This window comes from Nycticebus coucang, chromosome 2, assembly GCF_027406575.1.
Source record: "Nycticebus coucang isolate mNycCou1 chromosome 2, mNycCou1.pri, whole genome shotgun sequence".
Lineage (NCBI taxonomy): Eukaryota > Metazoa > Chordata > Mammalia > Primates > Lorisidae > Nycticebus > Nycticebus coucang.
This window is the reverse complement of record NC_069781.1, coordinates 21,484,316-21,509,945: the sequence shown is the minus strand read 5'-3', so window position 1 is coordinate 21,509,945 and position 25,630 is coordinate 21,484,316. Positions and strand designations below refer to the sequence as shown.

The 25,630-nt window shown below is 41.9% G+C and overlaps 1 protein-coding gene across 1 annotated transcript in view; it reads left to right on the top strand.

Annotated features, from left to right (window-relative positions):
• Window positions 1-6,733, top strand: part of LOC128567301 (pappalysin-1) — a 143,802-nt gene extending 137,069 nt beyond the window's left edge. The window contains exon 15 of the mRNA XM_053564446.1: window positions 6,194-6,733. Within this exon, the coding sequence (XP_053420421.1) occupies window positions 6,194-6,301 (108 nt within the window). The 3' untranslated portion in view covers window positions 6,302-6,733. The remainder of the gene's footprint in view (window positions 1-6,193) is intronic.
• The last annotated feature ends 18,897 nt before the right edge of the window (window positions 6,734-25,630 follow it).

Here is a 25,630-nt window from a genome sequence, read left to right as displayed (position 1 = left end):
GGATTTAAACACTTGAGCCAGTCTAGATGTTAGAAAGCTTCCTGAAAGAGGGTCTTTGTCTGCTTAACCAGAGGATGAGAAAGAGATGACAGGCAGATGGCTAAGCAGACTGGACTAACTCTGCCACGTGCAATGATCACTGGCTTTCTGGAGTGTTATGATTCTCACCACCACCCCCATTTGAAGTACAGCCTTCAGTTTTTTATGTGGACGAAGTACACACTCATTTTAGCTTGTTCGTATGATGGAATATGACCCTTATGTCCCCAAAAGTTATCATCCCCATCACCACTATGGACCTCATCATAAAGAACAGCATCATCATCAGTGTCACCATCACCACCACCACCACCATCTTCAAATTTTATGCCTTCCGCTGTGCTAAGTGCTTTACTTCAATTTTATAATTTATCCAAAATTCTTGAGTGTGGTAAGACTTTCATTACCTCCATTTTACAGATAGAGAAACTGAAGCCCAGAAAAGGGAAGTAACTTGCCTGATAGCACTAAGTCACAACAGGGCAAGGACTCAAACCAAGTCCTTTTCTTACCTACCCAGGACTTTCCTCCAATTTATCTACGTTTTCTCCACTGTATCCTGCATTTATCCACAGGACCACTTTATCTGCCTTTAAATAAGACTTTGTGTGCTTGAGTGCTCTGTGTCCTGGGTGTCCTCCTATCTCCGAGAAACATACAGAGGAACTCTCACGCCTGACATCACACCTGTATCTACTTGGTCTCATTAAATCTTTCCCCCAACACTGTGAAGACCTGAGACTCAGCCAGGTGATGTGACATGCCCAAGGTTCCATAGCCAGCAGGTGGCAGAGCCAAGGCTTTCTGACCATCAGCGTGGCCAATTTCTAGTTCCTCACCACCACCTCCACTCTCTGCTAGTAACCTCCCTGTCTCCCAGCCCCAGGCCTTGTGGTATACCTGCCTAAGCCATGTCCCCTGACGCACTCAGCACTCATGGTTGGTATTGCCAACCTGGGCAACTCAGCCAAAGGGAGAAACCTCTGTGCCTGAACACCACTGGAGAAAAAGAGGAGAGACTGCTGGCCCTTGGGCATTGGCTGGCTTCTTTTTTTTTTTTTTTTTTTTTTGTAGAGACAGAGTCTCACTTTATCACCCTTGGTAGAGTGCCGTGGCATCACACAGCTCACAGCAACCTCCAACTCCTGGGCTTAGGCGATTCTCTTGCCTCAGCCTCCCGAGCAGCTGGGACTACAGGCGCCCATCACAATGCCCGGCTATTTTTTTGTTGCAGTTTGGCCGGGGCCGGGTTTGAACCCACCACCCTCAGCATATGGGGCCGGCGCCCTACCCGCTGAGCCACAGGCACCGCCCTGGCTTCTTAACAGAATCCCAGAGAAGATGGGTGAGCCTCTTATGGGACAGCCTGGCCACAAGTTGCTAGGAATCCCCAAATGTAAACTGGTCAACTCGGAGTTCATGCTGTGGGTGATAGGTTTTCCTGGGAGGCCATCTGGGGGAGAAGGTGAGAAGCTGTTTGGAGAGTCGGGGAATCTGAAGATCAGGCTCAGAGCTCTGATTTTATCAGGATGTGGTTTCTCACCCCCTGCCTCTGTTTCTTCCTTTGCAAAGAGAGGACACTGACTGTTTCCCCTCCTCCCTCCTGGGGGCTGGGGATGAGGAGTGGTTATAACCACAGAGGCATGTCCCAGGCCACCTACTGGCCGAGTGACTCACCTCTATGCGTCTTAGTTTCCTCTAAGATGTAATAGGGATAGTAAGAATAGCTGCCTTATTAGGATTGCTGGAAAGAGTGAGATAATGCACATCGCGTTTTAGGTTGGTGCCAGGCACATCGTAAGAGGTAAAAGCAACTGGCTGTTAAAAAGACAAAGCAGCAGTCAGCCTTGCCAGGTTGTGAGAAAATGCCTTCTTTTGACTCTCACTTGCTAAAAAACTCAATGCCTTCAGTGGGGTTCACAGTCCTGCATTATCGACTTACTGACTGGTGCTGGATGGAATCTGGGGTGAGGTTGTTTGGCTTTAATTGTGAAGCCTCCCCTACAAGTTGGGTGTCTCATACTGGTAGCCTCACAAGGCTGTGCTGAGTCAACGAGCTGGCATATACAAATTATCCAGCATCTGCAAAGCTCTGGGGAATGACCTCCCTGTGTGCACAGTGGAGTTTACTAGTTGAACCTGCACAGACAGGCTGTCTCCAAAACACTTCTGTGTGGTAGGACAGAGCCCACCCGAGTCTTTTTTCAGGTCAGACCTAGGAATCCCTGGGAATTTGCATCATTCTCTTTTCAGCTTTAGATCTGTGATCAGTGAGGAAGCTTGTGATAAGAGGAGACCCTAAGGCAGGCTCTGAGCGGGCAGTTCGCATAGGGGCAATAGGAAGGGAGAGGATGCTGTGTACCTGCATGGGGCATTCTGAGAGCTGGCTTGGCGCTGACATGATCTCATTGATTCTTAACTAAAATGCTGTGAGGTCTTGACAAAGGCACCTGTCTTGCAGATGGGGGGAGTGAGGTCTGCAGGGTGCCAAGGACTTGCTAGAAGTCATGCAGTCCTTGTGTGGCACCCACTACTGACTCCCAAACTCCTAGTGAGCTCAGAGTAAATTTAGCTGCACTTATAAGCGTGTGGCAGGGACAGGGAGGCTCTGGGTCTGCCTCCTGAGATCAAACCTTCTAGACTGTGTGTTCTGACTGGATTTCCTTCTGTCTGGACCACAGTTTCCAGACATGTTTATTTGGGAAGTGCTAGAACTGCCTGGACTAGCCTTGGGAGGGAAGAGAATGTTGACACCGTTCCGGCCCAGCCAGAGGGGGTGGACCAGCCTGAGATGCTTGCTGGTGGCACAGCCCTGCCAGCTGATAATTTTGGAGAAGGTAATGGAACCAGAGGGGACAGAAAGGGGATCATGAAAGATGGGTTTTATGGAGAATGTCTACATTTCTAATTCCTTTTTGGCCAGAGCTTTGCCTTCTACCTTTGAAGAGTTATTAGCCAGATGGGAAAGGAAGTGAGAAGCTGTGAAGACCAACTCTTATAGATGTAGATGATACAGAGATAGACATAGATATGGAGACTGAAGATCAGAGACGGGAAGTAACTTGTACAAAGTCATCCAGCAAGTGAGTGCAAGGGAAGAGGAAACCTGACTTACACTCTGCCTGCATGTCCACTGTTCTTACTTATCCATTCTTGGGTCCCCAGGGGGCCTATTATGTGGTACATGAAGACTCAGTTCAATAACAAATGTGGCCCCTGTCAGACTGAGCTGACACACAGGTGAAGAAGTAATTCAATACAGTACAAGTATAAAAACAGCATGCCATGACGTGGTATGGAAATGATGCTGTTGACTTTGGCCAGGCCAATGAGAGAGGAGGTGATATTTGAGTCAAGACCTGAAGAATGAAAAGGAGCTGGCCAGGAAAGAGCAGTCAGAGTGGAAGAACATGAACAGCTAAAGGCTTTAAAAGTAGGAAAACACTTTGGAGTATATGAGGAAACAATAAACAAACAAATAAGCCACAGAGAGCGAGGGGAAGAAGACGAGGTCTGAGAAGTGCGTAGACATCAGATCATGCCTGGCCTTGAACATGTGATAAGGTCATTGGATTCTATTCAAAGAGATAGAATTTGTTGCATATTTACCTGTGTGAGGTGTGACAGGAAGCACAAAAGATAAAGCAGACGTGAAAATGGTCCCTAATGGGTCTTAGAGCTCAATGTGAAAGAATTGCGGAGGGAATTACAGAGAAGACATTAGAGGTAACTGGATCATTCTAACAACAGCATGTGGGCAAAGGAAGGAGAGGGGGACAGATGATGGGATGGGGGAGCTCAGGACAGAAAGGTCGGCCAAGTCTCGGAGGTGGGAGAGAGGAGACACCAGGCAGGAATGATGGTGAAATGTGAGTCTGTGAGAAATTTGATTCAACACTGAGTCATCTCGCAGGTGATGGGCCATGTGCTGGCCTCTTGTATGTCCTCACAACCATATGAAATGCAGTATATTCTTAGAATCCTCCTTTTATAGATGTAGAGACTCAGCGTCATGACAGTGAAAGGCTTTTCTCTAAATCGTTCTGTGAGTATGTAGCAGGTGAGCATCCCCATTCAGGCCTTCTGGCTCCCATGATGGTCCTCTCCATACTCTACCTCAGGGGTGGGGTTTCGACACAGCACTGCCCTCAGTTGCTCCATTTGGACTGGAGGCTTTTCTCTCTATGTCTCTTCCACATCCAACATTATGTGCTTTTCTTAAGGGTTAAGAGGTAGTTGTGGTTGTAAACAGTAAAATTCTGAATTCTAGGTGGAATGTTCTAGATCTATTCCACAAAGTCATCGAGGCTGGAAACAAAATGTCTTGAACAGAAAACAGTAAGTAGTTGTAAGCAAGAAGAGGGGTACTACCTGGGTAAAGGAACTGTGGAAACACTCGCCACATCATCAAGCACCCATGAATGAAAATTTAAAGGAGAAATAAAGAGACGCCTTAGCCACAAGTACAAAGAAAGACTCAGAGTGTGATGGAAAAATGAAAAGCAGTTCTATGGCTTAGGTCCTGCCTAAACAAGAATAAACAGGATTGACCTGGTCCCTGCCTCATTAGCCACAGAATTGGTGGGAGAATAGACTAAATAAACAAATAAACAAACAAAGAAATAAATAAGAGAGAGACAGCGTGTGTGAATAAAAATTGAGCACTTAGCACCCTGTGCTGGGTGTTTTTCATGATTTATTCTTCATCACAACGTCAGGAGATGTGATGCTTTCATTATTCCCATTTTATAAATGGATTCATTAAGGCTTAGGGAAATTGTCATGTGCTGAAGGTCACCCCTCAAGTAGGTGAGAGAGCTGGGGTTTATACTTAGGTCTTTTCTTTCTGATATTAGATCTTACATTTTAATTTATTGCAAAATTTCAGGACTGAGAGACATTGGGAGGGATAGTGGAAAGGAGGGAGGCAAGGAGGAAGGGAGGGAGGGAGGGGAAGGAAGCAGAGTAGAAAGAGCTAGACAGGGAGACTGATGCTGCATGTACATGAGAGAGGGATAAAAACAAAGATGCTCCCTGAGACTGTGAGTACTTAGAGACCCTGCCCAGGCAGGAGGCGAATGAGGTCATTAGATCCATCTGTGCAGATGGGGGACCCTCTGGGAAAAGTGATATGCAAATGTCATGATGCAATGAGGTGAAATCACTTGCGTTAGTTCAGGCTGGCACTCAAGCAGGGACTGTGCTGTGCTCTTTGGAAAGATAGATCATCTGCTGGATGGGGAAGACACTTGCTCTGTCGGGCTCTTCCTGTCTGTTTCTGGCAAGGAAAGCCAGCTCAAGGTCACAGAGTGCATGAAAGGATGGACTGGGAACCCAGACTCTGGCCTCTTACTTTTTCCTATAGTAAAATTTGCTTCTGAGGTCCTTCAGATTTTGTGCAAAACCTCTTTGTGAACTCTTTCCTACTCAGGATTTCAAGCCTCCCAGAAGGTAGTCTGAGCTTGCCAGAGACAATGCCTTGGTTTTTATCATTGCCTCCCCAAATCAAAATTATCCATTTGCACAAAGAGTTATGTTTTCTTAAGAGACACCTCCACAACCTTTATTTCACCTGATCATTGGAACCATCCTCTATGTTAGGTATTCCATTGTACAATTATATTAACTGACTTTGGTATAGTGCATATCACTTTCCCTCTGTGATTTTACTCAGTCCTTCTCATTTAGAGCACACAATGGGTCTTCCAGTACACCAAGTCTACAAAGAGGAACCTGAGGCTCAGAGGGAAGCGGCTCATCTTATTTTAAATAACCACATGTGTCACTTACTGCTTTGGGCAAATGCTTCTCTCTTTCTGAGCCTCAGTTTCCCCATCAATAAAAGGGTGGTGGTTGTAAGATCTATCTTACAGACTGTCAAAAAGATTCAGTGTTTTCCTGTTTGGAAAGTGTTAAGTATATTGCACTGACCTATGGCAAGTGCTGAAGGTACAGCAAATGCTTCTACAAATGGAAAACAAAACATGATAATGACCCTGATGCTCCTGATAAAAGTTTTCACAGTGATAGTGAGAAGCAGAGCTATGACTTGAACTTGGATCTTCTGCTCCCCAGTCCCATGATTGTACCTTTGCCCTGTTTTGCTTCTCTGACCAAACCGCCTGGTTGACTCCTTCACTTTTTCTCTTTTCAGGTCACTCCCTTCCCAATGTCTTGTGACCTACAAGGTGACTGTGCTTGTCGGGACCCCCAGGCCCAAGAACACAGCCGGAAAGACCTCCGGGGATACAGCCATGGCTAAGGAAGGACAAGTTGTCAAAGAATTCCCAACGCCAGGACCTGCATCCCTTTGGTATTGATTTCACAGTCCGCTGCTCAACAGAATGGCCTCTCCACACCAGGGATCCTTAGCACCCAACCGGTCTGCCTTTAATTTTACCCAGGAAGGACTCACAGTGGGGGCGAATGAACCAAGTCTTACTATGTTGAATGATGGAATGGAATCCCATCCCAAAGTCTGAGATGGATTGCATAGACAGTGTGCAGTCCCAGAGCCTCCTAAAACTCTAACCATTTGTCATACAACCACAGCAAGAAACGTATTCCATATCTAGGAGTATGCACATCTGTGGTTAGTACACATGCATGCATACACACCCATACAAACATCTGTGCTAGGGAAGTTCTAGAGATTGAGTAGCGAGAAAAGAGAACAAACTCAATCTTTTTGTTCGCAAGATCCTATCCTTGGGAGAATGAGAGTTTCAGCAACTGCTAAGACTAAGCAAGTGTTGGAATATCAAGATAGCTCACACCCTGAGGCTCAGAATATGTAGGGCATGCACTGTTGTGCAGTCCTTTGGGATCAGAAGTAAATTGGACTGTGATCATCTACCTTCTAGGGAACTAGGACCCAGGAAGAGGTAAAGATTCCAAGGTATGCAAAGCCCTCAGTTCTTCTGCTGCCATAGGGATTTTACCCCAACTCCAGGGATCGAGGCCCAGCTGGAAATGGCTTAGGATTGCAATGTTAAGGTATTATACCAGCCCCCTGCTTGAGGCTTGAGGTCATAATATTCCTCTAGGACCCGCCTGTTTTCCAAATCTTGCCTTGGGACCACATTTGCTGCTACTTTTCCTGCTGCTCTATCCTATACATTGAGTGACCCAAGATGGTAGAATTAGGTTAAGAAAAACCCCACACAACCAGCAGTCTGCCTTAAAAGTGACCCACATTTTCCCACAGCTCCTCACTTCCTAGCCCTTCTGCAAGAGAAAAGTCCTCATGGCCCCAGTGGTGAGAATTTAAGTCCCCCATGGGTGGGCCTCTTATCCTGGAAGAGAGATGAGGGACTTCAGATGCTGGAACCCTCTCTGAGAGTCCAGAATGTCTATGCCAGTGTTAGATTTTGCAATCAAGTGGAACAGTGTTAAATTCTATGATGTTGGAGTCATCCAGAGACAATCGAAACTGCCAGGACTCTTTCATTATTACCCTTATCCTAGTCTTCCCAGCCCTATAGGCTAGAGTAGACTTCAGTCCTGAGAACCTTACTGTTGCTCTGAGTAGATATAATTCTGGGACAGAGAGTTATTAATATTTTAGATAAGATCAATAAGACTGTTTTCTAGAGGCCACCAGAGGGAAACTAAAGAGTTCCAACCTCAGTACCCAACAAGTCAGACTGTCATCATGTTTTCCATATGGTTTGCTACCTACCCAAATGTCCTTCCACACCTGTGGCTGGGCAGCTCCTCTCTCTCTCTCATATTCAGCCTCCAAAACTAAGTAGGAGATCACTCAATCTCACATGGCATCCCCACTTCTTTTGGGGTCTCTTGGCCTCTTTTCAGACCATTATCTTTCCACTTCCTTTGAATTCACACGGGAAGAGATTAATACAGGATGAGGTGGAAAGAAAGTTTAATTGCAACATATTTTCTGAAACCTAGAAATAGGAAGGTCTAGATTAGTCATATCCTGTAAAGATTACTGCAAATCCACTCATCTCACATCTACTGAAGACAGCCAATCCAAACAAAGTCTAACATAGGAATGGCACACGTGCAGCTCCTGATTCTTAAAGTATCCAAGGCAGGCATTGTTAATGCATCATGGCCCTTCTTGCTTTTGGGACCAAAACTAACTTCAGAAACCATTTTACTGTATCATGCCCAACAACAATTACCTGGTGATCGAACCCACTTGAGAATACATCTATTGGCCATCTGTGGTTTAAGAAACACATCAAAGTGTTTTTTGCATGGGTGCCCGTGAATAAGGATACAGTGGTTAGATAATGTACATGGACAGTGGTTAGATAGTGTACATGGCCCATCCCATATTACACACTCTAAGTTTGAGTTCCAGAAGGCAGAGGCTGCCACCATTGTCAATGCCAGGCTCCAGTCCTTTATGTTTCTTCCTTACAAAACCATATTTATGTCCAGGGCATTATTTTTCTGTAATCACGACAGCCAATCCTTAGGAAAAATAACCTTAGGAGAATTCATCCTATTTTGTACCCCTCTCCGGTGTTGGAGAATTCTTGCCAACTCTTCCGGTCTTTCTTTGCCCTAACTGAGTTATCAATCTGTGTGGTGTTAGCTTAGCAGGTACAAGCTAAGAACAGTAACAGTGTCCATTCTCCCAGTTGCTTAAGTACACTCATAAGTAATACAAAAAGCTTTGAAGACACAAAGATGATATTAATAATGATGAGCTTGCAGGAACCCCAAAAGTTAAAAACAAAAGACCTTACCAGCTTCCCTTTAAGTCAATCCTCATCCTCTTACTACCTTCACTGTCACTGTCATCTAGCCCTATACTCTCCAGCTGAGCAAAGATTCCCAGAGGCTGACTTCTATCTTCAGACTCACATATTGAATTTAGCCCTTCTGAATAAAGACTCGCCCAGCTACTTCAGAAGATATTAGTCAATGGAGACTACTTTATGGGTGCCCAGCCTCATGCCCACATGTAAAGTATAATTCATAGGCTCTTCACAAACCTTAGTGGAGGAGGGTCAGCTCTATTTGTGCAATGCACTGATTCCCAGTTCCATTTTGTTTCCTGGAAATAACTCAATGTCTCATTCCCTGGATCATCTCCTGTTTAGGACAGCAGTGTACTCACGAGGAGGCAGATCTGAAGCACTATTGTACATCAGCAGCTCAAGGGCCTTAAACACATGAGAGTTCTATGCCTGAAAAAGTATTAGCCTGTGAGCACAAAAAAGCAAGAGTCGAGGTGGACAGTTCTCTAATCCCTGTCTTGGGAAGCCTTTCCAAGGTATAGCCCTAACTGTCTACCCAAAGGACTTGCATTACCCCCAGAAACTGTGCCAACAATCTTTTAAGGGAAAGCAGTCCTTGGAAAGTCAGTTTGGATGGGTGAACTAGGTTGTTAAGGAAGGGAGAGATTAATGGTCATGAATATTAGGGCTTTCAAGATGTAAAGTATCAGCTGCCACCCATGGCTTCAGCATGTTGAGTCACTGCCTAGACAGTTCTCTTGGTCTTATTCCCATCTTGGCTGATACTTAAATGCTAGTTGTTGAAAATAATTCTTTGAGACAGATTTCAGCTACCTCCCTTCCAGGTTTGCTTTAACGTGGTTGTCACTGTCAATTTGGTATAGGTCTTACCTGTGTTAGAGAGAAAGAAAGAAAACAGAACAGAAAAGCAAAAGAGAGAGAGAGAGAAAGAAAGAAAAGGAAGGAAGGAAACTATCAAGTCAAGTTAACAGTTTTGAGGTTTTGTGTTTTTTTTCTGGAACTACTTCAAGTGGGAAAATAAAAAAGAAAAATGACAACACTGTACAGATAGAGATTAATAGAAACCAAGGTGATTACAAGGAAATAAAAATGCATGATTCAAAACTAAGAATTTTTTTAAAAGACACTATTTTTATGTTTCCTAAGGGAAATATTCTACAGACTGAGTAGGTAGACACAAGCATAAAGATTTCCCTAGAAGACATAGAGTGGGATTTTATAACATTGTCTAGTATTTTCTGTACATTGTGGTAGGTCCAGGAAACATGGCATTTTCCCCCTTGATGTTTTATTGTTGTTGTCGGGGACATTTTGTTTATTTGTTTGGTGGCAATCAGTGCTAGTCGGGAGTGGGGAGGGCTTGATATTGGTTGTACCAAATATTAAGAGGACATAATGTGTCATTGTGCTTTTTGCATTATAAATTGTTTATATTTACCAGTATAGCACTGGGCTTTATAAAGACTGCACTCAGAACCACACTGCACAGTCCAACTTCCTAAGAGGCTGCTACATGACCAGACAGGTAACCCCCAAGAGTTTTGAGAAACAAAACAAACCAAGTAAAAGCAACAAACATAAAAACGAAATGGCAAATGAAGAAAAGCCTATTCTTGTAATTTATTCAACTTTTGCCAAATTCCTACCAATCATTTGCTTTGAAAAAGAAATGTACAATAGCCAAAAAAGGAATTATGTCCCTAGTGTAAACAGCCTAGAATTCTTAACTCCAAGCAGCCGTTTGCTCAGTGATCTTGAACAAGTTATCAAATTGCATCTACATTTGCCTCAGTTTCTCTGGCTGCAAAATGGGGATAATACTACATACCTACCTCACAGTGGGAGGGCAGAGAATTGTGAGGCCCCGAGGTTTTAAATGGGCTGTGAGGGCCAAGGTTTGGCACAAAGTCTCTGGGTTATTTTTCGAGAATGCACAGGCCTGTTGGCCTCTCGAGAAAGGGAGTGTTCATTTGATTTTCAAGGAATAAAGCTGGAGTTTGTGGGTCTTAGTCCACCTTAAGAAAAAGACCTGGATTGCAGAATATTTCATTTTGGAGGTGAATTTGCTTCCACTCCCCTATGCCAATATTCTGATTTGGTTAAAAGCTGATTAATTCTTAGAATGCCAAGTCGGTTAACTGTTGATTCAAGACTTCCAGGCCGTTTCCAAATACAGAGGAAGGGAGTTACTAAAATATCCTCTTCAGAAGGCACCTCACTTCTCAGACTTAAAAATTCCACTTCAAGTGTTCCATTAAAAGAAGATCTGGCATTCTGAGTGCAAACTACTTGGGGCTTCTTAAAACTACACACCAGCAGTCAGTGAGGAAAATTTTGAACAATTATTGAATTGCTTTCTTGGGTCTCTATAATCAATAACCTGTCCACAGATATCTATCTATATAAAGATATTATATATAAATATAAATTTACATATATATGCACATGTATATATAGTTGTACATATATGTGTGTATATATATACTTAAATGTAATATTTACAAAATAAAACTGTGATCTCGTCTAGAGAAAATGTATTCATATTACAAACTGCTCTTCCATATTTATGTATCATATTATTCCTTTTTATTATTGTTATAATTATTATGGGTATTTCTAATTATTATGATGTTGAAATCTGTTCGGCACCTTCTGGAAGCTACCAAAAAATGACTTTCCATTGAAGTGCTTAAAAGCTGTTCTCATGGGAATTCTACTGGCCTACTGTAAAAAGGAAAAAAAAAAAATAAGAAAAAGAAAAAAACACAGACAGAAAACAATTTAAGAACCAAAAACTAAACACAATTCCAGTTCTTTTTCTGTACCTCACGCGCATAAATTTGCTGCTCCTATTTTGTTTTTTTTTTCTGTTTATATGTTTTTATGGATCTAAGTTAAGTCTTTCAGCAATATATAAAAATGTAAATAGTAAACTTTATTTATTAAGAATGTCATCTTTTTTTAATTTATATTTACACAATTGTTCACCTAATTTATTTTTTTCTATACAGTTTTAAATACTCAGACATATTTTGCTGTTCATGATATTTTTATCCTGTTCTCCTGGATTTGTTCTTCCATACCGTTTTCTCTGATCTCAATTACAGGTTGGATCTCACAAAAAAAAAATAATATCAGAGACAGAAATATTTTGCCACTGTTGATTACTATACCTTAAAGTTCTATATTATGAAAATATATAATAGCTTGTATGCTTCAATGTGGTGTTGTGTGGTCTTTGTCTTCCGTAGCGCTCTAAAGCATATCATATAACGGTAATGTGGGCGAGAACCCCAGGGCCTAGAACTGGAAGATCAATGATATCACAAGAATTAATCTAACATACATCCACTCCTCCAAATAATTAATCTCCCCAAATATCTACATTTTGCATATCCAGAAATAGAAAAACTTTCTTACATGTTATAAGAAAGTTCACTTTTAGAGGGCTAAACTATATATCACTTTCCATTGTATATTGCCTTTTAGATTCTCCTTTCAACAGTACCTTCCAAATATTCTCCATTTTCATTTTTTTCTTTATAACTGAATATTCAGCCATCCACCAAATGAACCCAGAGGAGAATCTGAAATGTCGCTGCTTTTACTCTCTGGAGTGTATCTTGTTGTTCATCTTAGCATGAGTTAGTCACTATGTGAGCTTTTAGAAAGTTACTTAATGGCACAGATTTAGTTTTACTATCTGTGAAATGGAAAGAATAAAAGTACCCACTTCATAAGGTCTTTGCTGCAATTAAGTAAAATATTTAAAATGTTGAGAACAGTGCTGGACACAGATAATATTAGCTCTTTTATGAGTATCATGAGATGGAGAAGCTTATTACAAGGATTACAAATACACTTAATTTTCTGATATCTACTTTTTTTTTTTAAATTTTGATCCACAATTCCATTAGTAGGTATCTACCCAGAAGAACAAAAATGATTTTGTTTTAAGAATGACAACAAAAATACAGTAAAGCACGTGAGAGAGAGTTTCAATAGGCTTTTTAAAATCCTTAGTTTTGTCTGAAGAGACAAAGGCATGGGGGAAAGAACTTTCTATCAATTTTAAAGAGGAAAGATCTTAGTTGTAGTGTCTTTTCCTCTTTTTCACTGATCCTAACACACACACACACAGAGGATAATGGAGAGTTTACTGGACTTTGGTTGCTTAATCTGTCAAATAGGGAAAATGACTCTCTTCTTACTTCAAAGCAAGCAGAAATAAATGTCCAGCATTTTGATCTATTTATATTCATCCTTCAAGTTTTAGAATTTGTCTAACCAAGAAAAATGATATTTAAGTTAAAAAAAATTGGAGGGGGATTCTTTTATGCTGACTGGCATTGGTAAATCTATCCAGTTCTCAACCTTCAGTGTCAGAAAATAAGAACCAGGGACAAAAGCTCAGCCTCTCTAGTCTTCAACCCAGGAGAAGCTTTGCTTCTTTGAGTAAATATTTTAAACTCTAAGGGAATGAGGTTTGACATGAAAAAAAGCAATATTGTGAAGAAGGATGGGTTAGCAATCGGGGGGAGCCAGGTTCAAGAACCATCTGCCCTGTGACCTTGGGCAAGTTACTTTGCTTAGACAGAGAATCTGGCAATGAGAAAAAAAGCAGGTGGTGTGTTTAAGCAAATAAGACCAGCAGGTGCATCATTCTGAGTAAGAAAATCATGGCACTGTCAAAGCACTGATTAAAAAAAAAAAAGGCTGATATGTTAGACATTAGAGAAGGTAAAGGTGGCCCAATCCTTTGGAAGATGGGGAAGTTATCCAGCCTACAAAGGATTTCAGGCTTTCTAAACAGACATGCAGAGCCATTAAACAGTATTTAGAGATTTACATGGTCGGATTTGTGGTTGAGAAGATATCTCAGGTGTGAAAGAGTAAAAGAGAAAATGGAATGAGGAATGAGCAGATCTATCTTAAGAGGACATCATATAGTCCAAGAAAGAAAGTGGTTCTAGGGATAGGCAAAGGAATTCTTCCACTCTATGAAAAGGTGAGTTTGGAAAAAAATGATCTTTTATTCTTTCTCTGATATTTTGAGATTTTAGAAACTCATTGCTACCACTGCTATTGACTGATTTTAAATGCCTCTTTAATTTTTTTAATAATAGGCCTTAGAGAAGTTTTGGGTTTATAGAAAATATAAGCAGGAAGTAGAGTTTTCATTAGATTTCTTTATAAATGATAAAATATTGGGACAGGCAAATCTAGCTATTTTCTAGGCCCAGCTATCAGGAAAATAGAGAAACCTAAGACTATGTGATCAAGTTTTAGTTTGGGCTAGTCAACTAACGTTTTTGACTACTATTCAGTGGTTTTGTCATGATAAGATCTCAAGATGGGAGAGGACAGCTTTGGGGCAGGAATCAGAATGGAATCAGGTAGGGATCATGGCCCATGACTCCACTTTGGTAATGTTCTCGATTTGGGTGCTAGCTGCACAAATCTGTTCAGCTTATGCAAATTCAATAAGCTCTTATGATAAGTTTGCATACCTTCCTGTCATATGTCAATAAAAAGGTTTATTAAGGGTCATTGGCAAATTTTCTCTATAGAAAGAAGCCATTTTTCTAGAGTAAGTAGGGGAAAAGGAATAAGACCCCAGTTAAGTTCAGCTGGAAAAAAAATGACACTCATGTTTCTTTTCCTAAACTAGCAACAATTTCTTTGAAATAGAACAAGGTTTTACAATAAAAAAGACAGGGAGAAAAAGCAGTGTGTGCCACTATCATGGAAGTATGAGAGGTCAAGAATCCTACCCTCCAGTTCTTGAGAGCGTGTGACCATGGATAAGTCATTTCACCTTTGAGCCTCATGATTCTTGATCTGGGCAATGAGGATAAAGATGATGACCAAGGTGAAAATGAAATGAGCCAGTCTGAATCTTCTGCTAATGGGGCACTGTCATCAAACCCCAAGAGATGCTATGGAAAAGTGGGTGAAGAAGCAGCCCAAAGAATGGCACCCATCACCTGGAGATTGTCATCCTACCTAATAGAGCTAGAACCGTTTTCAGTCTGCTTTCTCCAAGCACCCTGCGTGTAATAATAATGTGTTACCTGCCACATGCATCTCATTTCTGATGTCTGCTTTCTCCTTTCCTGGGTTTCACATCCCTGAGAGGCTAGCTCAGGTGTAATCAAAGCAAAGACTCTCAAACATGTTGACCATATAGGACACTCTTTAAGGGCAACATTTAAATGAAATGCCAAGTTAAAAGAGCTTCTTAACCCACCTCTATTTTCTGTAACCAGCTCAGAGCTTGGGGGTTTCAAACAGTATGAAGCTAAAGGAATTGATCTAATTTACTCTATTTTACAGATGGGGAAATTGGCAGAATTTGAACTTGCCACGTTCTCAGAATCCCTGAATAGATGCCAAAGTGACATCACTGACTAATTTGTCCAGCTAATATGCTGATATTTGGCACCTGGCTCTCCCCACGGAGCCTTGCTGGAATGTAGAGATATATAGGGTCATGGAAGCCTGGGCTCCACGCCTTGAGATAAAATGAGGGGGATTTGGAGATAGCTGAGGACCACTGTTATTAAGATGCTCTGTTTTCTCTCTCTTTGACATGCAGCCCAGCCATAGTCCACCCCTGGGAGCAGGGAATTTGTTATCTTCATATTTTTCTGAGGTCGCACCATGCGTATTCCAGCCTGGCCTACATGCATAACTCAGTGCTTCCATTCCCTTCATTAATCCAAGGTGCTCCATACAGAATTCTTCCCAAAGGCTGCAGAGATGGTGACCAAATTCCATAGACGATGTCTGGATTTCAGCTTATTAAGACCATATTACAAATAGTTCCTTCCACATACATATCACCTTATTCTGCACAAAACACATTTATTAATGCATTCATTTATCCAAATATTTGTTGAACAATTGTTTTTTGAGCATTTCTATAATTCATTGGACTGTGCACTGACAAAAGTGGTGGTCAGGACAGACATGCACAGCCCTGCTCCCTCTGAATTTATCATCCAATATTCCAAATACAGAGATGAATAGTTCATAGGAAGGAAGTGTGTAAAGTACTACAAATGGGGGAAGCCATCTCAGAGGGAAAATGGTCAATGTTATAGGCAAAGTTAACAGCATGTTGCAAGGACCAAAGGGGAGAATTAGTGTATGGCTTGCTTGAGGAATGACAAATATTGAGGCCACGGGGGATGGATTAAGAAGAAGGGGAACTGAGAAACCACATCGAGGAAGAGAGATGCCAGAGAGTTAGATAGATAAATTGCCAAGAGATTTGTAAACGTGTGTTGTCTTAGTTTGGGTTTCTTCAGAAGCCAACCCTGAGATTCAAATGCAAGCAGTTTATCTGGATGATGATACCAGCAACTACCAGAAAAAGAGAGGGAAAGTGGAATAAGGATGAGAAGGTAGTCAAGACAGGGTGTATTATCAAGCATGGTACTACGGTGAGCAGCTGCAGTTTAATACCCCTTGGGAACTCTGTGTGCCAGGGGAGAACACACACCCCACATGAGATGCTAAAGAGCTGGAACATTTATCAGTCTCTCTCCTTGGTCATTGGTTAAGGGCTGACCCTGAAGCTTTAATCATCCAGCACAACTGTCTTTCAGGCTGGTGTGGTGGGCAAAAGGGGATTGCATCACTAGAAAAAAGATCGTAGTCAAAGAGAAGTGAAGGCTGACTATGGGAAGTCATATAGCACAGTCTACATTGATAATAAATATGGGCAGAAATTCAGTGGGATCTGTGACAGCATGAAGATGGTTGAACCCTATTCCAAGGGTGATGGAAAAGTATGGATGCTTTCAGGGAAAGGGATGTCAGAAACAAATTTTAATTTTGAGTTAGCTCCATTTTTGTGAAGCAAAGGTTACAGATAGTGCCAGGATTCACCTAGAACTAAATGGGAAGTGGTAGTGGTGGTCCAGGTGAGAAATGACATGGTGGTGGTGGGACAATGATGGAAAAGAGAAGTTGGGATCAAGAGAATTATAGGAGGTATTAAGATGGTAGAAGAGATTCATTTGATCTGGAGGAGTGAGGGAAAAGAAATGGTATGATTGAGGTAAGCTGCATCTACTTGGAATGAACACTTGTGTATTCCAGGGTGTTTAGTAGCCAAAAGTAGTCAGGAAAGGAGTCAAATTGGTAATAATCCATTTTTCATAGAAAAGGAGAATTGAGTGCATGTGACACAAGCCATGACAGACCATGGTAGTGACATGAGTCCTTTTCATACTTTAAATCTACAGAAAACTTTCCAGAGAATCCTCAGGATTAACCCCCTGATAGAATAAAGAACTGCTTGTCCATTGCTCATGAAAATCATACATTTTATTGAAGCTGGCATCAACAGAGCCTCTTAGGAACCGCAGTCTTCTCATCACAATGGTCCAACACCTTCTTCTAGATCTATGCTTCCCAAACATTAGCATGCATAAAAATCCCCTGGAAAGTTTTTTAAAGCACAGATTTCTGAGGACTATCTCAGAGTTTCTGATTTAATAGTAAGAATGCGATGCCCAAGTAGAGTTTTCTACTTGAGTAGGAGCCAGGCAGATCAACGAGGAAAAGACAGGTGTTCTGGGCAGAGGAAGCAGCCTCGACAGAGGCCTATGGTGGGAGAGAGTGCACAGTAATGCAGCTGGAGAGCTGCAAGCCAGTAGGTGTGGTCAGAACGTTGTCTACACCTGGCCAATCACAGGAGATGGGGCTAGGGAAGAGCCCAGGAGGCTTCTTAGAAGAGATAGCACTTGAGTTGAGCCTTGAAGATCAAGTAGAATTTTAGAAGAGGGAAAGAAGAGTAGGCTGGCTGAGAAAACTTTGGGTCCCCTTGACTTTAAGATTCCTCACTGTCTCCTCATTCCTTCTTTCTTCTCCAAATGTATGAAGAAGCACAGAAGTGATGCCCTTTGACAAGAGTTGGTCCAAGATAATAGGGTACTTCCTTAAGGCTGCTTCCAGGGTACTGTCTGGGCTTTGTATCGAAAGGAGACGCTCTTTCTCCTTGATACCTGTGCACCTTTCCAGGATTAAAAACATGTCAAGGTAACACAGACCACATGTTGGAAGGAAGTGACCAGATGCCCCATTTTTCTCCAGTGCATTTATCCATCCATTTATCTGTGTACAAACTCACACACATGTACTCCCCCGGGAGGTGAAATTTCCAATGATCAATTTCAATTTCAAAACCTCTTTCCAAGGAGCCAAAGAGAAATTTTACTTTTCCAGACATTTTGAGCCCCATCCAAGACTTAAACTCAAACCTTGATATTTCTGTTCCACTAGCAGAATGGCTTTCCTTTGAGTTGTTACAAATATTTCTCTGTGCTGATATTTCAAAAGTATTTTCCATGAAGCTCCCTGCCAAATGCTTTCATCTCAAACATCTGCAGGTCTCCTGGCACTCCTGTTAACACATACAAGGCATCAATTGTTGAGGCCCCATTCACCTGTAAATTTAAGTTGTCTTCAGAGCCTGAAATTTGTAAACAGGTTCACTTCTTCGAGAATATGCTGTCCAAAGCTTAACCTGAACCCTCATGATAGATTCTATCCATCTTTCTAGGCTTATCTTTGGCTACCATACAGATCTACCCCCTATTTGCTACTCACTTCATGCTCAGCCAAACAGAACTCCTTTTAGTTACCTGAGCATGCCGTGTTCTCTTAGTTCTGACTTTTAAATCACCCTTCCTTACCTATTCTCGTTACTTCCATTCATTCTTCATTTTGCAGTTAAGATGAGCCCCACTAATGGTTATTATTATAGCTTACATTGATTATAGGTTTATATGCCTGACATGAAATTAAATACTTCACACATATCACTGTTTAATATATACAACAATCCACTGAGATAAGTAAAATCAATATTCTCATTTTACAAATGAGGGAATGGAGGTAATAAATAAATACATTTCCCAATGCTATATGACTCATACAGAAGGAAAATCTGAATTTGAAACAAGGCCATTTGATTATGAACACCCCCAAAATAAACTTTGCCTAAATGATATTCCTTGAAGTCTTCTCTCAGCCTGACCAAGTTTGGAAACTTGTAAGCCCCCACTTACCCCTGTTTCCTCCACAGCTGTCTTAAACATGCTGTGATAATTGCCCATGTACTTCTTCCATTCCTCATAAACACACAGAAGCTGCATCTCATTCAACCTGTATCCCCTGACACACAGTAGGTCCCCTGTGATTATTTGAGGAAGGTAGAAATACATGGTCCAGAGCCTGAGTTAAATATCATCTGTGATTAAAACACATGCCAATCTACTTAGTGATACAAAGTACAAGCTATAACTAAACCAATTACAAGAACAAAGTTTTTTAGCACTTTTGAAAATAACTACTAGCACAAAGCCTCTATGTTAATTACCAATATTTCTCCCTTTTTTTTGTTAAAGAAGGTGTCCTTTAAAGACCTCCTGCTGTGCAGGCTTTCCCAAGATGAGTATGTGTCTAGAGACAGAAAATCTGATTTAAAATTTAAAAAATCAGTAATTCCAACACTTAGTACATCCCTATTGATGGTGTTTGGAAAACAGGGTCAAATATGGACGGGAATTTGGTTGATCAAGCAGAAAGCTCATGTTTAATGTTTTGAGGCCAAGTATGGACTTGGGGCAGGCAGAAAAATATTTGAGCACCTGAGAAGGGGTAGTTATAACCAAGAGTACTCTCACCACTTAGGAAGTCCTTTGAGTTTCAGTTAAGAAATGGGTCTCAGCCTTTGTGAGCTCAGAGGGGAGGGCTGCCAATGCCCTGCTCCTCAGGCCAGGATGGGCTCTAGAACCCAAACCCACAGCTGGCAGTCAGGAAGATGAGGTGGCCTCCTGGACTGATCTATCCTTCTTTTTCCGACACTTTCAGTTTCTGAATGAGAGGGCTGCTGATAAATGGTTAGTTAGCCAAACTTCTAAGCTTAGATGTCATTATATGACCAGGATCACCTATCTAGGTCAGTTAGGAATTTGGTTTTATTATTTTCAATTTTCACAAGTTTTCTGGTAAAGCAACACTCTCCTCTTTCCCATCTAGAAGTTGGACTTTCTCCCTTCTTCCTTTCTTCTGATTTCTGCTTTTCTGATCTTTTATGATCTTCCTACCTCAATGCAGTTTGCTAAGAGGAAACTATAAACTTGAAGATGAAGGCTGTCCTGTTACCATAATGATAACTTTTAAGTATCATTGCACTGATGCCAAGGCTTAGACTCCAGCAGTGACCTTCTGGCCCTGAATGATCTAGCCTGTAACTGTCCGATCCAACAGCCGCTAGCCATATATGGCCCCTGGGCACTTGTGTGTTTAGTCTGCATGGAGATGTGCTGCAAGGGGAAAATACACAGTAGGTTTCAAAAATGTTGTACAGAGGAAGAATGTAAAATCTCAAACAATTGTTGAGAATGATTAAATTTTGAGATGATTATATTTAGGTAAATAATATATATTATTAATGTGATTTTACCTGTTTCTTCTTAATTAACAAAAAATGTGGCTACGGCTCGGCGCCCATACCACAGTGGTTATGGCGCCAGCCACATTCACTGAGGGTGGTGGGTTTGAGCCCAGCCTAGGCCAGCTAAACAACTCCAACAGAAAAAATAGCTGGGTGCTGTGGCGGGCACATGTAGTCTCAGCTACTTGGGAGGCTGAGGTGAGACAATCCCTTGGGCCCAAGAGTTTGAGGTTGCTGTAAGCTGTGATGCCACGGCACTCTACTAAGAACGTCACGGTGAGACTCTGTGTCAAAAAAAAAAAAATGTGGCTACTAGAAAATTTTAAATTACACATGTGGCTCATTCTTTAAATCATTGATCTGACACTCAATGTCCAGCCTCAATTCTTGCCACTCTCCCTCTCATAATCTGTGCTCAAACATGGTAAATTCCTTTTAGGCTCTCTAACTGTGCAAGTCCTCATATGTGGCAGGCAATATTCTTCTACTTACGCGTTTTATCTTTAGAACATGTGCATAAGTTAAATACTCTTATTACCTCATTTACAATGAGAAAATAACTAAAAAGAGGATTACATAATTTTCCCATAATTATATAGCCATCAGGATGGATCTAGGAATCAACGGCTTTAGAGAGTCCTTTCTCTTAACCATTTAGAGAGTCCTTTCTCTTAACCATTCAGCTTTTATATATCTGAAACATTCTTTCAGATCATCTGCTTTTACTCATCCTTTAGGCCAGAGTTCAGATAACCCTCTTTGGAGTAGTTTGGTGTATGTTCAGCCTGCCAAATATAGGTCATGGGTCCCTGTCAGTGACTTCCTTCTGCTTCTCAGGCCTGTAACCAAAAAGAGCCAAATAATTGTTACTATACATGGTATATAGTAGGTGTTCAATAAAAATACCTATGAAGTGAATGAAGGACGAGAACCTAATCTGACCTCATTACATCAATGGCACTCAACACCCTGCAACAGGAAGCAGTAATCTATAGCCCACATGCCAAATCTAGCCCTTTGACTATTTTTGCCAATAAAGTTTTATTGGAACACAGCTATGCTCATTCATGTACATACTATCCATGGTTGCTTTTGTGAAGCAGATGTCAGTAGCTGCAACAGAATGCATGTGGCCCACAACGCCTAAAATATTTACTCTATGTCCTTTTAAAGAGGAAATTTTGCTGACTCCTGCCCTATAACTTATTGCCCAACTCTTCAGAATGTGTCCCTGCTTACTGTGCAGACATATTTGATAGGTACTCTATCTGTGATACCTCTCCATTTCAAGTGTGCAGAACTACTAGAAATTGCCTACATCCTTATGCTAATCCATCCCATTTCTTGACCACACTGTAAGTCTCAACACTTTATATTGTATATCTCATATAACTATTATTATATAATATATAATTAAATGAATATATATTCACTTAGTCTTTCTTCTCTAGACTGTGAGCTGCTCAAGCACAGGTACAACCCATTCATTTATTCAACACATATTTATTAAGTGTCCCAAATGTGTTATCCATGGTTTAAGGAATTGGATACAGAACAGTTACTGTGCTGATAACACTTAAAACCTCATGGAAAGGAGTGGTAAGATGTTCTCCCTCAACTCTGTATCTTCACTGACCAACTGATTATCAGGCATGTTAAAGTCCCCCAGCACTTGTTTGAAAGAATTAATGTCTTCTACAGAATCACACTTTACATAATGCTATAAGCAGGGAGGTGAAATTAAGAGTCAGATTCACGTCTATTCCCAGCTTCACCAGGGGGGAAACAATGGTTAAGATCATAGATTCTGGAGGTAAACTGCATAGGCTTGAATCCTGGCCTTGCCCCCATCTCTCTGTGATCTTGAGCAACCCTAGTGTGACTCATCCTTGTCCGTAAAGGGGGATAAAAATGCCCATCTTGAAGAAATGCCGAGTAAATCTAATGAGCTAACATTATAATGCACTTAGACCAGTGGCTGGCCATAGTGGTGCTTTAGTAGGACCCTCTCTGGTAAAATGCAGACAATGATTTTTTTTTTTGCCAAGGGAATCCAATTAGAGACGTCAGTGAGAGCGCTTCATAACCGGTTAAGTGCTCTCCAGATGGGAGAATGGTGATGATATCTCCCAGATGTGTGGGCCAAACCATCGCCAGCACATCTGCAGGGAGCAACATCTGGAGGCCTGACATGCCATCATCTCGGCCTCTGCTGTCCTGCCCTCAACACCCCGCTCCAGCCACAACTGTCCTGACTCTAGTTCCTTTCCCTACACACCCCTTCTCCCACCCGGGGGCAGCCTGCCAATTCCAAGGTTGCAGTGAAAAGAATAGCATTCTTCTGTTCTCTGTCCCATGTGGAAATTCCATCTCTCTGCAGTTTCCATCATGTCAGAGTTGCACTGAGGGTCCATTAAGCCTTCTTATGGAAAGGGGAGTGGGTGTGGAAAGAGAGAGGGAAAGGGAATCACTTTTACTGGGGTTTTTACTAGCACCCCTAGATGAAATCTTTCCATCCAGTCACCAAAGCACTTATTGGGTCATGGTTACTGCTAGAAGGTAATTTTAAAAAATCAGGCCAAGAGCAAAAGAATGCCTCATTGACTCAAATCATACATTCATTGCAATTTTTTCCCCGCAACCATTTTTTCCTCTTTGCTTTTCCCAAACACAACAGTGTCTGGGTTAGTTCTCAAAATAGTTTTGAATTTAAGGCTGAGTCTGCTTTGCAGGGAACCCCCAAATGTAAGTCAGATTGCTTTAACACATAATTATGTAGCATCAACTTTCTGCCAGGCACCGTGCTGGGCTCCAGAGGTGTGGCATGAATGGAGCACTGCACTGTCACTGGAGTTGGTACAGGCTTTGGAGCAGACAAGTTATAAAACCAGAGCTTTCCAACATGCTGTCATGACTAACAGAGGCACTCTCTGGTGCTTGAGAATTTCCGAGGAGGGGCCAGGTACCCAGGCTTTGTATTGCCTAAGTCCAGCATATAACCAAGTACATAGTGGGTCCCCTGTGGGAACATCATGGCTAAATGAGCCCTATCTCTCAGAGTTCAAGTACGGCTTCCCACCGAAAACAGTCTTGGATCATGGTTGAATATACATGTCATGGTTCATAGGTTGCAAGAGGCAGCAACAGAGTTCAGCCCAAAGGGAATTTATGATAATCCTCTGGGGAAGTTTGGCTCACTGGCTTTGACCTGTTAGGCAAGGGTGGAGAATGAGACTTGAAAAAATTAGAAAGCCAGGTCATTTCAGGGACTTGGCAGCAAGAAGAAATCAAAAATCTCATCCAAGCTTTCCAGCTCAACAAAATCCAGCTATTCCTTTCTTGTATCACTCTGCTCAAGATTCTGGAAGTGAGACTCCCATACAGGCCATACGCAGGTCGCATGCCTGGTGGTTCTCACGTGTTGAGAATCCAGCATTATGATGGGAGCTCCTCCAAGACCATACCCAACAGGGCAAAGGCAGTTCTCTAATTATTCTCTTTAAAAAGAATCAGGATGTTGCTGAGAAGGAGTAACTGCTGTTAAGCAGCCATGAGAGAAACTGCTACTGTCCTCTAAAGTAAGTGTTAGGCAGAAAGACCAAAAAAAAAAAAAAAAAAAGATGGCAAGAGAGTGCATGTTTATGGAAGCAGAATGAACAAAGGTATGGTCTGAAAAGGCGAGGGGTGGGCAGGGAACTGCAAGCAACTTGACGTTAGCTGGGTAGAAGACATGAGATAAAAAGGTCTCACGAACAAGAAGAGAGCATGACAATGCTTAAACTGAATTCCACACTGTGGTGCGACTGGGATAATGCAGGAAGCTACGGGAAAATTGCCATTTTTGTCTGTGTCACTGCTGCTTGGAAATATTGTGTTGTTTTTGCTTAGCATAAAGGGCAGCAGCATGTTCTATGACTGTTACATCCCACTGACACTGGGATAAATAGATTAAGCAAGTTCAAATACCATTAACCCAATTACAGATGTGCTAAGTGGGTTCTTAGCTTGGCCCATCTCCAACTGGAAGTTTCACTTGGAGACTTAAAAGAAACAGGGGCAGGAAACTCTCATCTGCAGCCCATGCCCCAGCCCTCAGCCAACCACAGAAACCCCTGCTGTCCAATAATCTTCCTCTGTTCTGTTTTTGTTTGTTGATTTTGTTTTTAGCACAAGTGCCAATGTCTTATGCAATGGAACAGGAGGTTGGGTGAGAAACTCTTCCTCCCTGAGGTTAGGTTTGTGGGAACTAATAGTGATGCCAACGGTACGGACGAGAGAAAACTGAAGAAAAAGCAAACCACAAGCTTTTATTGAGCACTTACTGTGTATCAGGCTCTATGTCAGGCCCCTTTCTTATTTTTTTATAGTGTCTTCCTCATAATGCCCCAGTCAAGTAGATGAATCTGGTGATTCCTGTTTTGCTAGTGACAAAATTGTATTCTGGGTCTGTAAAGTTTCCATGGTTTGGAGGAAGCTGAGATTTGAACTTAATTTCTCTGTCTCCAAAAAACAAAAATATTCATTCCTCAGAATTACTCTATTCCTTAAAAATTCCTTCTCCGGGTATTTAGTTCTGTGTAAGAGGTACACACATCTCACCTCGGTTGCCCCTTAACTCTTTAAAGATAGAATGCTTACCATAGCCTCCTCCCCCATTTATTTGCAATCTCCCTGAGCAGAGCTCCTTTTGTTTTATCTCTATTGTCTTAAATGCCAACAAAGCAGTCCGCTCCTGCAGCTGCATACTTAGTATTGCGATATCTGATGATGGTATTAGGCTTCTGTGTAAACTAACAGTTTCCTCACGTAAACTGACAGGCTCTGTTTTCCCTGGTTGGAAAGGCTCATGGAAATCACCTAGATCTGTGGTTGTCAAACATGCCGTGCATCAAAGCCGCCCAGGAAAATTTGCAAAAATACAAATTCCCAGGCCTGGCTCAAGACTTAGCACAAACAAATTGTAAGTGTGGCCCAGGAATCTGTATTTCCACTCCCACCCCCAGCCCCCAGGTTATTTGGAGGTTTGAACCCAATTCTCCAAATTATATTGCACAGGAGATAAAGAGCCCAAGTGGAGAAGAAATTTGCCCGAGGCTACACAGTTGATCAGTCACGCCAGTCTTTTCTGATAAGGCAAGGCCAGCCTTGCTGATCACTGCAGACAACCTCTCTTAGTGCTTGCCTCGTGTTCTGCCCCAGGAAGGCTGTTCTTTGACAGCGGAGCTGAATAGCTTGCAAGTGAGGGAAGAAACTACGTCATCCTTGATCATAAAACCGAGTGAACCACAGCAACCAGGCTGGTATTTGTGCTGCAAAACCACCTGGGGAAGCTGACCCAACTTGGCACTTGCCTCTATTCTTAAGAAGAAGTAAAGCTTTC